The 16,920-nt window shown below is 39.9% G+C and overlaps 1 protein-coding gene across 2 annotated transcripts in view; it reads right to left on the reverse strand.

Moving 5' to 3' along the window:
* CHM (CHM Rab escort protein) overlaps positions 1–16,920 on the reverse strand; it is a 200,922-nt gene that overhangs the window by 131,822 nt on the left and 52,180 nt on the right. For both annotated transcript variants that reach the window (XR_009244599.1, XM_058659249.1), the window contains exon 3: positions 1,299–1,371. Coding sequence is in view for 1 of the 2 variants with exons in the window: in XM_058659249.1 (XP_058515232.1) it covers positions 1,299–1,371 (73 nt within the window). In the remaining variant the exon portion in view is untranslated. The remainder of the gene's footprint in view (positions 1–1,298; positions 1,372–16,920) is intronic.

The raw sequence follows: 16,920 nt of genomic DNA on the forward strand, positions 1-16,920 counted from the left end.
AATGATGTACAAAAGCTGTAATAATGCGATCCTACCCTTAGAAAAAATTAAATGTATATCAAATCTATTTGCTTTTTCTTTTCATTGCTTCTGTCACATGTTCTCTGTAAACATGCAAAGCCTCTACTGAGTGAAATCATTTTAACTGATATATCTTCCGAAAATGCTGATTTCTGTTTTTTTTTTATTATTTTTAAGATCAGCTTATTGATTTGAAAGGCACATATAAAGAATGAAAGAAATAGAGGGAGAGTCGGGCCCAGCGGCGTGGCCTAGTGGCTAAAGTCCTCGCCTTGAAAGCCCCGGGATCCCATATGGGCACCGGTTCTAATCCCGGCAGCTCCACTTCCCATCCGGCTCCCTGCTTGTGGCCTGGGAGGGCAGCTGAGGACGGCCCAAAGCTTTGGGACCCTGCACCCATGTGGGAGACCCGGAAGAGATTCCTGGTTCCCGGCTTCGGATCAGTGCACACCGGCCCATTGCAGCTCACTTGGGGAGTGAAACATCGGATGGAGGATCTTCCTCTCTGTCTCTCCTCCTCTCTGTATATCCTGCTTTCCAGTAACAATAAATCTTTAAAAAAAAAAAAAAAAAACCCTAACAATACATGAGATCTTATAAGGACATGAATCTTTTTTCTAAACAATGATTTTTGGGAGAAAACGTTCCCTTATATGTGGGCATATAGAATAACTAGAAACTGGTATTAAGAATATATAACTTCCTCTTCAGCTAACATGTCCCTGTATAGAAAAATATTAATTGCAAAGATTATGTATATGACTTGTTACTCAAATAGGAGGTAATGTTGTAGAGCAGTGGGTTAAGCCACAACTTACAATGTGATCATCCCATACTAAAGTGAAGGCTTCAGTACTGGCTACTCTGCTTCTGATCTAACTTCCTGCTAATGTGCAGAGAAAGATGGCTCAAGTACATAGGCACTGCTATCTATGTGAGACACACAAATGGAGTTCCTTACTTCTGTCTTTTGCCTGGTCTAGATCGGGCTATCACAGCCATCTGAAAAGTGAAGCAACAGATAACTGATATCTCTCCATGCCTGTCTCTGTCTGTCTCCCTCTATCTCTCTCACGCTCTCCTCTTTCTCCTCCGTCACTCTCTACATCCATTGATCTGCCTGGCAAAAAATGAAAAAGAAAAAAACTTTTAAAACATACCAAAATAAAAATAAGCTAACAATTCTGTATTATAGATAAATCTTAAGAAGTTTTTCAATGTAAAGTTACCATGTGACACAAAATACAGCTTAGCAAATGAAAAGATAAGAACCTTACCTGATTTTCCTTTATCCAGGACAACAGTCCTGAAAAGCTGAAACTGGCCCAGTTTCCTCCATAGTAGCTTCTTCTGTAACAATAAATAAAGCATATAAAAATCAAGACACTGATGATCATCAAGAAACCATCAATGACACTTCAATCCATCGCATTTTCTAATACTGATGCCTCAAAACATCAAAAGCACACATACTTGGGATGTTGATACATGAGGAAATTGCAGTAAGAAAAGCAAGCCTCAAACTCCAAAGGAAATTTTTCATTGAAGAAAGAGTTGGAAAAAATGTTGCCTCTGCTATCCTTAGTTTCTCCCACTGATCACATGAATACCATGACAGTGGCACTTAATAGGTAACATGAATGTGCATGACTGTTAGATTAACAAAAATAACTCAGAAGGAACTCTTCATATATCACTGAAAAACTTCGCAGTTTTCAGAAGGTGTTTAGAGCTGCACCACACAACTCATCTCGCACAATGACACGGATGGCTACCCTAAATCAGCGGATCAAAAGAATGTCCTATGTTGTTGTTCATCTTGAAAACCAAAACTAAAATAAATCACAGGAGAAAGTTATTGACAGCAAATGGAAATAGGAAAACAGGAATATGATTCCTACTGACAACTGGAAGAATTACTATTCTTCATTCTACAGATCTGTCAAGTTCATCCTGTTTTGGAGAACAAAGAATTCTCCCAACTAGAATGGGGAACTGGTATTTGGTATAGTACTTAAAAAGCCACCTACCACATTCACATTCCACTTCACAGTTTCTGGGTTGGAAGCCTAGCTCCTGCGGGATTACAGCTCCCCACTTTTATGCACCTAGAGGCATCAGGTACTTGAGTACTTGAGTCGCTGCCACCCACATTAAGAGATTGGACTGAGTTCCCAGCTGCTGGATTACACCTGAACAGCCTCACCTATTGTGAGCATTTGTTAACTGAATCAGTGGCAGGAAGATTTCCAACCACCACCTCGCACCCCAAGTTGCCACTTTCCTTCTCTCCCTTTCAAATAAACATCTAAAAAAAAAAAAAAAAGAAAGAAACATGAAAGGATGTGTTTATCTCTACTTGAACACTTTAGAGACAGAAGGAGAGGCAAACAGAAAGATCTTCCATCCACTGGTTCACTAACCAAGTGGTCACACAGGCCAGAACTGAGCCAATCTGAAGCCAGAAGCCTCCTCTGGGTCTGGATCCAGCATAGCTGCAGGGTCCCAAGGCTTTGAGCCATGCCCTACTGTTTCCCAGAACAAAAGCAGGGAGCCTGATGGGAAGTGGAGCAACCAAGACTTGAACCTGCCCCCACATGGGACCCTGGCACAGACAAGGTGAATACTCTAGCCACTAGATCACTGCATGGCCCTAAACAACAACAAAAAAATCTTTAAAAGATTATGAGACCATCAAAGATTGCTAAAATCTTAGCCACACCTTCAAGTGGATGGCACAAGAATTGCCCAGCCTTTTGGTAGCTGGTTACCAATAGGGAACGTCTTACCTGTATGTTCCTGGTCAACAAGGGGGGTCAGGGAACATTAAAAATCCTAAGACTTAAGAAAAACCAAGATTTTCTGGTAACAGACTACACTGGAGTTAAGCAGAGATTTGTGGCGACTGGAACTCAATAGTTCTACAACAGTATGTGGGCAACAAAATTCTGGCAAAACAATCCACATTTATTGACTTTGTCCAACAACCCACTCCCCCCCCCCACCGTTCCCCGCACAGCAGCGATGTCAATCCGTTCTGATTCAAGATGGGAGGGATTCCTGATTTTCTTTCACTTTTTTTCACTTCTCTATTTTCTTCTAATGAAATACAAACTCATCATGCCTCTTTTAAAAATTGAAACAAAACAGGGACCAGTGCAGTGGCCTAATGGCTAAGGCCCTCACCTTACACGTGCTGGGATCCCATATGGGCGCTGGTTCTAATCCCAGCGGTCCTGCTTCCCATCCAGCTCCCTGCTTGTGGCCTGAAAAACCAGTTGAAGACAGCCCAAAGTCTCAGGACCCTGCACCTGCATGGGAGACCTGGAAGAAGCTCCTGGCTCCTGGCTTTGAACGGGATCAGCTCTGGCCGTTGCAGTTACTGGGGGAGTGAATCATTGGAATGAAAATCTTCCTCTTTGTCTCTCCTCCTCTCTGTATATCTGACTTTGCAATAAATAAATAAATAAATAAATAAATAAATAAATAAATAAATCTTTTAAAAAAATTTAAAACAAAACTGGCCCAGTGTGGTAGCCTAGCAGCTAAAGTCCTGGCCTGTTACCTGCCAGGATCCCATATGGGTACCAGTTCTCATCCTGAGCACCCCACTTCCCATCCAGTTCCCTGCCTGTGGCCTGGGAAAGCAGTGGAGGATAGCCCAAAGCCTTGGGACCCTGCACCCTTGTCGGAGACTTGGAAGAAGCTCCCGACTCCTGGCTTCTGATAGGCTTAGCTCCGATCACTGCAGTCACTGGTGAATCATTGGATGGAAGATCTTCCTTTTCTGTTTCTCCTCCTTTCTGTATATATCCGCCTTCCCAATAAAAAGAAAAAAAACTAAATCTTTTTTTTTAAAATTGAAAACAATCAATATTACATCCAAAAAGACCATTCCAAAATGTCTTAAAATTCCAATTTCTTTTTTCTCATTGTCAAAAACGACTTGAAGAATAGTTAGCTATTTAATTTTTTAATTATTATTTAAGATGCAGAGAGACAGCAACAGAGTCAGAGAAGGAAACATAGATAGAGAATAAACCCCCATTTGCTGGTTCACTCCTGGGGGTCTGAACCCAGGAGCTGGGAACAAAATCTGAGTCTGTCACACGGTTGGCAGGGGCCAAACTGCTTGAGCCATCATTTGCTACCTTCCTGGGTTTGAGGTATGAGCAAGAAACTAGAATCAGGAGATGTTAGGTTGTTTGATTGTTTCATTTTGTTTTGTTTCTTTGCAAAAGCCTTCACTACTTTTTTCTATATAGAGAAAGTTATATCAATGTAGGTCTATTAATACAAGTACTCAATATCTATAGTCATTAAGTAAGTGCCTATTAAAATGAGTAGTAAAAATAAGCATAATAAGAAGTCAGTGCACATCCACGGGAACAGTTAGATAGTGCCAGATACTGGTATAGATAGCCAAACTGCTCATACATTTGGGTGGGAGTATAAAATTATAAAATTGTACAAAATATCTGGCAGTTTCTTATAAAACTAAACATACCTACCCAATAATGCAGTAAATCTACTGAATAATTACATATGAGAAAACCATATATTCCCAAAGACTTCTACAAATCTTTTCATAGCAGCTTTATTTATTAAAATCCTTTAAGTGATAACAACCCAAATATCGATAAGGGAAGAATTAGTAAACAAACTGTGGGATATTCACTTTTCACCAATGAAAAGAAATATTCACCAATGGAAAGTAGCATTTACCATTGAAAAGGAATAAACTATTGATATTTTAACATAAATGAATCTCAAAAAATCATGGTAAGCAGTCTTACCTAAAAAAGAGTATCTACTGTACAATTCCATCTATGTTAAGTTCTAGAACAAACTAAATTAACCTATGTTGAAAAAAATCACAAGAATGCCCACCTCTGAGATTTTGAGAGGGAGCAGAATTTGACCAAGGAGTATGAAAGAACTTGTGCAGCAGTAACACTATACCTTGATAAGGCTCTTAATTACACAAGTGTATGCAAATAAAGTTAGTACATTTACGATCTGTACATGTCTAAATTTTATCTGAAAAAAGAATTTAAAAACTACTAAACTCCAATTAATGATACCTATGTTAAGGTGTTTAGGAATAAACTTACTAGACGTGTACAACTTTAAACTACAGAAAGAAGAAAAAAAGTTAAAATAACTATAGTAGATGGATAACAGAATGAATACATGGATAGTTATGTGATAAAGCAAATATACCCAAAAAAAAAAAAAAACTACAGCATCAAGATAATGGATACAGAGGTGTTCACAGTACAGTTCCTTTTACCATCATTTTTTACATGTGAAAATTATCATAACAAAATGTTAGAAAAACAAATGCAACCTAACCAGAGTTTTCACTGACCATGAAATGTCAATTTCTAAGTTATTTTCTACAATTACCAAAGCGTAAGAAAATTCTAAGAAGCACCATCTTGCTGTTTCTTTGCATCATTAAGTGACTTAAGGTCATTGTGTGGTCAGAATCTATTTTTCTCCCTTATACTTGGTCATATGGTTTTTGACAGAGCTAATTGGTCCTCGTATTTTTCCACGCAGCTCTCATTTTCAACTTTTCCTGTTGATGTGCTATTAACATCAGCATCTGGTGATCTTATCCAATTATGTATGTAAAAGGTGAAACGTGGTTTTCATTACTGTGGTCTTTCTGACAAAAGAGGGTAACATAATGACTAGAAAAGTGACTATTAAAAACAGTACAAGCCATATATATATATATATGTTAAATGCTACATTATAACCCCTGGAAAACATGCCAAGTAATACATGATAATCCAAAATTTAGAAATAAAAGAAAAAACAGAAATTAACTAAATTGACTTTGATATTTGTATTAGTCTATAATATCCCTTAAAGACTTAGTTATCAAAATAATGAAAAATCAGTATGACAATTTAATATGCTCTTTGCAGAAATACTGTAAGAGAAATAATAAAAATCAGTCTACATAATATCTTTTTCAATTTTACCTCTAAAGATATAGCTTTACAATTCTGACATTCAAATCCAATTTGTGCATTATTTCTACTGTCTTTAAAACAGATTCTGTAAGAAGTAATAAAGCTAGGTTACCAGTTTTGTTTTTAAATACCACAGAGATATGATTTATTTTAAGGACAATGTGAGAACTTCCTGGCTTAGAAAAAAGTAAGAAAAGGGTTGAGTACATGATTCTGCCAATTTTATGTCACAACTGCCACTGTACATCCAGGAAAAGACAAAGTACTTTATGGCAAAGGATGAAGTTATCTCTATTACCAGGAACACTATTTCATATGATTAAAAAAAAAAAAAAAAGACTTCCTTAAAACCAGAGTCTCTCTGTGCAACTGGAACAGGGGTTATTCACAACATTTAAACAACAAACATAAAATTGTCTAAAGCCCTCTCTTGTTTCAGGATTGAAACATGACCTAAAATTTCAGCTGAAATAGTAAAGATTTGAAATACAACAATTTTATTTTCAAAGACAGGAAAACTCAATAATTAAAACAGTGAGGTACTAACTCTCCATTGTGTAAAAATACCATGAGACTGTTGAAAACATAGTTTTAATATTTCTGATGTTTTGCATAGCTTACCCAGAGTACCATTTAAGTTTTTCCAGACATAATAAGGAAATGAGTTACATAATTGAGTCCATTAGCACTAATTGGGGAAACACAAAAATAATATTATTGAAGCAGTAATTCAAGCTCTTTCTCATTCTTCTGATAGTATTTAACATTAAAATAGCATCACTTTGCTTAATGTCGCCAAAAAGAAAATGCACATATTATATGTAAAAGCAAGGAAAGCTTAACTGTATGAGATGGGTGAACATTAAACTTTTAATTAGAGCCTGCTAATCAAATCCTAACCAATTTATTTCCCATTGTACATCATAATAACAATGCAGTGCTGAATATTCAGCAGCAGGCATAGCTACATGATGTTAAACAGCATGTTGTATTGTGAAATGGCTTCCGTAAGCCAACTCCTAGAACACTGACAAAAGATGGAGCGGTTGACATTCAGAGAAAATCATCTGGGGATCCTTTTAATTATTAAGAAACCTGGGAGCTGAAAATGTTTTCAGGCAGGTAACTGATGGGGCAGAAGCCTGCTCAGTAGAAAACGGAAGCAGTAGAGTCCAAATTCTAGACTGCCTTTCTGTACATGAGCTGTTTCTGCAATCCCTTTTCCTAGAGAATTAATAAGCAACATCCACCAACATTTTTCACACATTTTTTTCTCATTTTAGCAACCTTACTGGACAGAATAAAGACACTGAGGTCTGTCAAAGTAGAAGTTTGTCCTGAACCTAGACCAAAAAGCCGCAATTGGCAGGACTACAATTGAAACTCGGTTCTACAGGATTTTAATCCTGTCCACTGCAACACAAAAATTCCCAAACCTCTAAGATCACTAGCATAACATAGCCCATGAGATACTATAATGGTAGCTGTGGCAAAGTACTGAATAGTACTTGACCCTGAGTACTAAAGGCACAATTTCCAAAATGTATTACACAAATAACAACTAATACTAATACATGTTTCAAGGGGAATGGGAAACCAAAAGACAAAACAAATTTGGAAATATATTATTTTTAAAAATTAAAATGGGACCAATGCTATGGCTCAGTGAATTAAACTGCCACTTAAAATGCCAGCATCTGGCATGGTGTTGGCTCAAGTCGTTGCTGCCTCGCCTCTGATCAAGCTCCCTGCTCATGTACCAGGGAAAGCAGGGCAGGATGGTTCAACTGGCTTCAATCTGGCTCAGTAACAGGTGGCGGAGCCATTTACAGATTGAAGCAGTGGATGGGAGCCTCTACCACCCTCATCTAACTCTGTCTTTCAAATAAATAAAACAAAATATTAAATAATAATAATAATAATAATAATAATAATAATAATAAAAGCACCAATGACACTTGTTGGCGAGGTTGCGGGGAAAAGGGAACCCTACTCCACTGCTGGTGGGGCTGCAGGCTGGTACAGCCTCTATGGAAATCAGTATGGAGAATATTTAAACAACTCAAATTCAACATACTGTATGATCCAGCAATAGCACTCCTAGGAATATATCCAGAACACTTGTTCTATGAGAAACCAACATGTACTCCTATGTTCATAGCAGCACAATCAGTAATTGCAAAAACATGGAAACAACCAAAATGCCCATCAACAGAGGATTGGATAAGAAAGCTATGGTTCATCTACTCCATGGAATACTACTCAGCTATTAAAAAAAACAAAATGCAGTTCTTTGTGGCCAAATGGGCCAAACTGGAAACCATAATGCTAAGGGAAATGAGCCAATCCCAAAAGGTTAAATACCACATGTTTGCCTTAATTTAAGATGATATGATGTTATGTATAACATGTTATGTTTTGAATGTTATATGTTGTGTATAAACTAAAATTGAAGTATAGGTGAGGTGGTCACAGAAGGTGGCTGGGAACCCGCATTTACTTTTAACATATTGGTTACTCATTACTATGTCAATTAATTCCATAATGATGTAAATTTTTGCTGATGGTATGTTGGAGCTTTCAATTGACTGGGATGATACTCTGCTGGCTCTGTCATCAGACCAGAGAGGGTATACCTAAGAAGCCGTTGAACTTGACGGGACAATAAGATGCTGGACTCTATGTTTGGTATACGCTTGCAATGGGGAAATCTCAACTGAACTTGAGCTGTGGTTATGCAATAAGGTGGAGGAATCCACCATGGTGGGAGGGTTTGGGGAGGGGTGGGGAGAACCCAAGTATCTATGTAACTGTGTCACATAATACAATGTAATTACTGAAGTTAAATAATAAATAATTTAAAAAAATAAATAAATAAATAATATGGCAGGCCTTTGGCCTTGCAGTAAAAAATACTGCTTGACTGGGCTAGACGCCTTCATCATCTGGCGCTCTGGAGAACCTAGGTAGATGCAGGGCAGACTAGGCTGGGTCTCTGCCCCAACTGAGCCATGTGTGAGCAGTGTCTGGGTATGGACAAGCCTTGGCTGGCCTGAAACATCCAACACCAAGAACTGGAATGGACTGAAGGCCAGCAATGAGGGCTGGCCCATGGAACCACCAGTATGCACAAGACCTGACATAGGGAGAGGTTCTGAAGGAGGAGCCTTGGAAACACGTCTGTCAGAACACAGCCCCTACAGGTGAGCGCAAAAACCACAACAAGGAGCAACCCAGACCAGGCCAGAGAAAGATACCGACCATCATACCAGACTGAACCCGTTCACATCAACCACTGGTGAATCCAAACACCAGCAAGGAATGTGGGTCAGGCCAGATTCGGTCGCAACACATACCAGTGCACATTAAGGAATGCCAAGGTGAGGTGAGCCATACCAGATGTCCTTGCAGCGCCCAAACAGCACACGTGAGAACTTGGTGGCGGGGGGAGGCAAAGTCGGCAGGGGAATGTGGGCTCCACTGCTGGACCACCACTCCATTGGAGAGCATGAGTTGGGATGGGGGCAGACCAGACCAGGCAGGGCTACAGCATCTGTGGGCCTCATGTGAGCTAGATCAGGGAAGGGCCAGGTTGGGCTGACTGTTCCAACTGGTGCAAGCAAAAACTAGAGTGGGTGAGGGTTGGTTGGACTTTGCCGCAGATTCAGATGGCAGAGGCTGGCACTGGGGGTAATTCTGTTAAGTTAAACTCCAGAACCACCTGGAGAGTGCATAATCTGGAAGTTGGAGAGGCCTATTAGGGAGATAGTGGCACCTCCCTCATGGGTTTCCACTCCCACTGGAGAGCACGAAAACCAGGACAGGGGCAGGGGTGGCTAGACAGAAAGGTACCTGTCAGTATGTGTGTGGGCTGGAGAGTAGGTTGTTTGGGTTGAACTAGGCTCCAGTGCCCACTGACAAGGATGAGAGCTAAACGGGATGTGGGACAGACTGAACAAGCCTGCAGTACATACCGGCATGCATGGGAACCAGGGAAGGGAGCAGGCCTGGTGGGGGTTATGGGGAATCGCCTCAACTAGGCTGCAGCTCCCACTGGTTTGCGTGAGGACCAAGTATGAAGTGGGTAGGATCGAGCTGGACTACAACACCCATTGGTTCAAGTGGAAGACAGGGCTGGAAACAGAAACTGACCCAGCAATTGCAACGACCAGCATGTGCATAAGCTGATTGGGGCGACGGACTGTGCCAGACCCTGTACTGGCAAGCACACACAAGAATGAGGTCTGGGATCACCTCAGATGAAGTCTCTTTGGAGATCCTTCCAACTGAACTGCTGATCTCAGAATCCCAACCATGAAGAGACTATGGATTCTGAATAGGTTTCATCGCGACTGGAACTGAGAGATTGGCAGCAATTCAGACCTGTTGAACTATCAAAACTGCTTGAGCAGAACCCTCGGAGCTTGCTTGCCTCATATCGGGGACCTGGGATGGGTGGGAGGCTGGGTGGGGCCTTTCCCTTTGTTTGAAAAATTTTCAGCAGCACAAAATAGGTTAATGTCTACAGTCATTCCTAAGTGTCCATGGACAAGTGTTATCAAAACACCCACCCCCCTTTCCTACACCAAAACTGACAGATGCTCAAGTCCCTTAGATAGTAAGATGGTGCAGCACTGGGCCCGGCGGCATGGCCTAGCGGCTAAAGTCCTCGCCTTGAAAGCCCCGGGATCCCATATGTGTGCCGGTTCTAATCCCGGCAGCTCTACTTCCCATCCAGCTCTCTGCTTGTGGCCTGGGAAAGCAGTCGAGGATGGCCCAATGCATTGGGACCCTGCACCCACGTGGGAGACCCGGAAGAGGTTCCAGGTTCCCGGCTTCAGATCGGCGCAGCACCGGCCCGTTGCGGCTCACTTGGGGAGTGAAACATCAGATGGAAGATCTTCCTCTCTGTCTCTCCTCCTCTCTGTATATCCAGCTTTCCAATAATAATAAAATCTTTAAAAAAAAAAAAAGATGGTGCAGCATTTACAACCTATGTACATGTTCCTGTATGCTGTAAACCACCACTAGATTACTGATAAAAATCCTCTATACAAATACTATGTAAAAAAAGTTGTTAAACTATTTACAAATCAAAGCTATGTATTTGTACAAGTTTTAAGGGAGCTTTTTTTTTTAAGACTTATTATTTTTTTATTGAAAAGTCAAGATATACAGAGAGGAGGACGGAAAAAGAGGAAGATCCTCCATCGGATGATTCACTCCCCAAGTAACTACAACAGCCGGAGCCACTCCAATCTGAAGCAAGGACAGCATCCCAAGGCACTGCGCCATCCTCCACTGCTTTCCCAGGCCACAAGCAAGAAGCTGGATGGGAAGCGTGGCTGCCAGGACTATAATCTGCACCCATATGGGATATCGGCATGTTCAAGGCAAGGATTCCAGCTGCTAGGCCATCACGCTGGGCCCTAGGGGAGCATTTTTTTAAATTTCCAGATGTGGCACCTGTTGATAAGGCTTAATGTATAGCAGTATGCAGCATTTCACAATTTCAACTAAATTCCTAAATTCAACTAATAGGCACACTTTTTGGAAAAAAGTGTTTTGTATGATTAGAGTTTAATAGGACATACTTAGAGAAACACTGGCTAAATTCATGTAAAGGGAAAGAAAAAGGTATACTTCATTTCATATTCACTCTCTTTCACTTAGGCCTCACAAGACTCTTGAGAGATTGCTACTATCATTAAGCCCATTTAACAATTAGAAAATAACAAAACAAGTTTAAGCTGAGAATCTCATCTAATTAGCACATGGCAAACGCTGAAAATAAGTTCAGGATATATCAGGTCTGAAAGCTTATAAAGGCAAGCCCCGAATAAAGCGGTGAAATACACCTTGACAACCAAATACTAGACTCTACCAGTGCTTATACCCACAACGTCATGATGTAGGTAAACAACAGAACGCTGGAGTTAAGACTACAGCTGAAGGACTATTTCATCGTAAAATACAGGGGACAGTGGGAGGAAAGGGGAAAACAGGAAAGGGAAGAAAATGGGGCAAGCCCTACACCTACAAAACCATAAAATGAAAAATAAGAATTAACCAAAAAAAAAAAAGGATTTAATGAAACAAAACATTATTTTTGGAATAAAAAAAAGGTTTATGGTCTTTATATAACACTCTCTGCTATAACCTACAAAATTTGAATCTTTAAAATGATAAACACTAGCACATAATAAAAATACTTGAATTTGACAAAGTAAGTAAAGGCAGTGGGATCTGTTTATAAAAAAAAGATGAAAGAAAGTCCATTCTGGTTTAGCTGCCCCAATTTATCTGGACAACAAAAATGGGACAACTACATGACTATATCTATCCCAATGTCAAAACTAGGGAGACTATTCATTTTTACAACCCAAAGCATCCTGTCTTATTGAGTATCTCACATTTAATGGGCATACACATTTTTATGTATATGGTATAAACAGGAAAATAGTCTGGCAATCTACTTTGCCACCTATACAGTCATGTGCCACACAAGAGCGTTCCAGTTAGGGGAAGGCACTTTGGTACAGCAGGTTAAGTCCCTGCTGAGATGCCTTCATCCCATATTGGAGTGCTAATTCAAGTCCCTGCTACACCACACTTCTGATTCAGCTTCCTAATGTATCTGGGAGGCAAAAGATGATAAAGTACTTGGAGCCCCATTTACTCATGCAGAAGTTCCTGGGTCCTGAACTCAGCCTAAAACAACCCCGGCTGTTGGAGGCATTTGGGAAATAAACAAGTGGACAGAAGATCCTGCACCTCCCCTCACCTCTCAGTCTGCCTTTTTAATAAAATAAATATATCTTTTAAAAATATTTTAGTCAACAATGGACCATATACACAATGATGGCCACACAGAATTAAAATAGAGATGAAAAACTTCAAAATCCTAGTATTTTCACTCCACTTCGTTTCTATGTTTATTTAAGTTACTAGGTATACAAATGCCATTGTGCTGAAACTTCCTGCAGCAACATTCACTGAACATTTGCAACTTTGGATCAACAGGCTACACTATAGGCTATATCATGAAAGTTTCTATAAGCATACTCTGATGTCCGCAAAATGATGAAATAATTCAACACATTTGTCCGAACATATTCCAGTCATTAAGTCATACATGCATGTACCATATACCATGCAAAGTAAAATACATGGTATTGCACTTAAACATGGTTAGAGTGCTACAAAGATTTAGAAAATGTCACTATCTTCCTGGAAACAAGTAATAGGACAGGTTGAGAAATATATTATATATTAGACTTACTTCCTCTACAAATTTCTCCTAAGCTCCACATACCTCCTACACCAGAAAGCTGAATTATTTTCACCATCCCTGCATTCTAAGCCCATAACAGAGCATGCAGACATAACTGGGATGTCAGGAGGAAGCCCATTCTCTTTTTTTCAATTAACAAATTAAAATTGCACACGTTTCTTACGTGCAGCATGCTCTCTTTAGACACTATTTTAAAGGAATCCCTTGAAACTACAGGAAGTTGCTTTGCTAATCAGGCAAATCTGCTTGAAAGAAATAGCAGGCAATGACCCAATTAACAGGAGTGGAGAGACCTATGTTTGGAGTTATTAGTCACCCCACACTAGCCCACGCATTCAAATCTATGTATAGACAACCAAAGTATGAGTAGATAATATACACAGTTGCCCTCAATTCTTGCTTCCCTGTGATCTCATCGATAATCCACTGATTTGATTATCACTTCTCTGCTGCTGACTCGCAAATCAGTATCTCTAATATGCAACTCTCTGGTAAACTCTAGCCTCAAATCTATTTCTGGTAAGCTGAAAGTACACATCATGAATCATCAGTTTATTAGACGTCTCCTCTTATTAAATGTCCCAGATGCACTTTAATTTCTACATGTCCACAAAACAAATGTATTATCTCCCCTACCACTCCAAATTCTGTCTTTCTCTTCTTTGTTTCCCCATAAAAGAACAATACTGGAACAGGTAGTTGGGCCAGGTAGTTAGGACTCTTGTTAAGACACCTGTATCCCTACATCATAGTACCTGAGTTGGGTATCCAGTTCTAGCTCTTGAATCCAGGTTTCTGCTAATGCTGACCCTAGTAGGCAATGGCAGTGCTTCAAGCAATTGGATTCCTCTACCCACATGGAAGACCTGTTTGAGTTCCTAGCTATCTGGCTTGAATTCCTGGCATCCATCCCAGCCAAGACCCAGCTACTGTAGGCATTTGGGGAGTCAATAGCACATGGAGGCAGTAACTACCCCTCCCCCAGCATCTCTGAAAATAGAGAAAAAAAGAAACATTATATTTATAGATTCCTGTGCCCCCAAAAAAGGTCTTAAACTCCATCACAGTTGTCCTCATGTTTCAATTCCTCTTGATATCTCAAACTCCTATCCTTGTCATCCTGATGATTACCACCTATGTCTGGTCTTTATTACCACTTACTCTACTGGTGTTAGTCTCATAAAGGTTTTCTTTCTTCTAATTTCTTCCCTTTTCTATCCAACCTACATCCAAACCACATTATGCCATTCCCTGGTTTAAAAGATCACTAATGCTTCTAGAGTCTAGTTCAAAATACTTAATAGATCTAAAAGGAAACCGAACAAATGTTGGTATCAACCTAGCTCTCCAGTTTTGTCTACAGACATTACCCTTCTCTGCAATCAGTAAGCATAACTGCACACTCACCACTAAGTCAAAAATGAACACATCTCTTTTATTACTTCTACTGCCTTCTCCTCAACCACTATCACCTCACAAACATAAGCTACCAGACAAACCAATCAGAACTACTCAAATCCATAATCACCTGCTCTAGAGCCTTCAACTCTCCAAGTTACCTAGTGTTGATCTCAATGCTTCCATAACTTTCAAGTGTTTGAATGCTCCTTCTAACTGGATTAAGCATAATTTAAGGGCAGGAACAATAATTTGGTCATCTTTGTATTTTTAATGCCTGGTAGTAAACTAAGGGAATCATTACCACTAAAGCACTGCTGTTAATCAAAGCTTTGAGACCAGACAGACCTGCTTCTATTTTCAACTATGTCTCTTACTAGCAGCATGATTTCCAGTCAATAACTTTATCAGATCACTGTGTAACATTTCAGTCATTATAAAATGAATAAAACCAGAAAAAAAAAGAATAAAAGGACTTAAAGTAATGACTAGCGCAATGTTACCACCATCACCATCCTCTCCTTGCAAAGTATGGATACAGGAGCTCATACCCACAGGAGTCTCCAGTCCCCATTCGCTGACAGTTAATAGTCTAGTGCCAGCCAGGCATTGCCAGTGTCAGTGACAACCCTGGGAAGGAAGCAGACAGACAAGCAGACAGACACAGCTGAGCTGACAGACCTGACAGGCCAAGAGACAGGACTTCTGGCTCCTTCTCTCTTTTTGTTTTTTGGGGGTTTTTTTTTAATCCTCTACTTCACAGTATTCACAGCTCCTTAAAAAAAACCCTCCCTTTATTGCAGCAGTAAATCAAACACTCCCATTTTCAATAATGGAATGAAATGGAAATTAAAGTGAGAGGAAAAAACAAAGCTTTATCACATTAGATCACTCTACTTCCAGCTGGGAAGGTGACTAATAATCCTCAGACCTCCAAGGAGCACAGTTGCCATTTCAAATTAAATATAAACCGGCAAAACAACAATAACAACATCAAAAATGAGTAAGCACACATGAGACCGAAACATGTCTTTTCACCTTCTTTGCAAAATGAAGGATAGCAAAGAAGTTGCTAACAAGAGAGAGTAGGAGAGGTGGAAGTAGTGGGAAAAGAGAAGAGCCAACTAGTTCATGTGAAAGCCACCCTAACTCAGCCACACTGAAAAGAAGAATAAAACAAGTCAAAGTAACATCCGGGAGGTGTTGATGTTTCAGGATTTCTGCAAAGAAGAGCTATCTCTATCAATCAGGAATGAGTTCTACGAGGGAAAAAGTCTTCCTTACACAAGAACTGCCCTCTGCACATGAAGTTCCTGTCATACTAATGTCAATAACCCAAAGGTAAAATGACATTTCTATTTCAGTCATACAAATGTATAAATTGTTTCCAAATATATGTCCTACTCTGCTCTCCAAAAGAAAGGTCAAATATATTCCCTACTATTGCCAAGAAAAGGCTTTTGTTAAAATCACTGAATTTTATCACCCAACCTTGCAAACCACACAACTTTCATGTGCAACCTATGGAATATTTACAGGGAATCTTTGTGGTAGATTGTGCATGAGATCCATTTTGCAGTCAAGGAAAGTAACACAAATCTCATCCCACGGCACAGAGTCCTAACTTGAATTAGCTCTCCTCACCATTAAGTTTGCTATAGTGAAAGTGCATGAGCTTTGCAGTAAAATGAACCTGGGTTGAAAACCTGCTCTTACTCCTGCCAGACATATGAAAATGAACAAGTTGTTACAGTCCTTGGAATTCATTTCCTCATCTACAAAATGGAGTGTTATGATTTGTCTTAGTGTCGTTTTTCCAAACCTAAAAATTCCTGTTGTAGCCGACCTCTGTAGCATAGCAGTATGGGAATGTGAGGTGGAGCCTTGGGACGCACACTAGGGAGTGGCCTTGGGCTCATCTGGCAAGGTGTCCTCTGAATGAGAAGTAGCTCTCTCAGGGCTCCTGTGCTCCCACTGAAGTAAAACTGAGCTTTTACAAATTCCTTTTCTTTTTTTTTTTTTTAAGGATAAACTAGATAATAATGTCTCAAGAGTTTTTGCCACAAAGAAGCACTATTTGAACAGACACATTTACCCTCACTGGACATTACATTAAACTACACATGTACTGGTACATCACGTGGTGTTCCATCAATATTTTTGAGATAATGGGACTTCAAAAAGTTCATGGAAAGTGTATTTCAAAGTTTAACCTAGAGA

Source organism: Ochotona princeps, chromosome X (genome assembly GCF_030435755.1).
Source record: "Ochotona princeps isolate mOchPri1 chromosome X, mOchPri1.hap1, whole genome shotgun sequence".
Lineage (NCBI taxonomy): Eukaryota > Metazoa > Chordata > Mammalia > Lagomorpha > Ochotonidae > Ochotona > Ochotona princeps.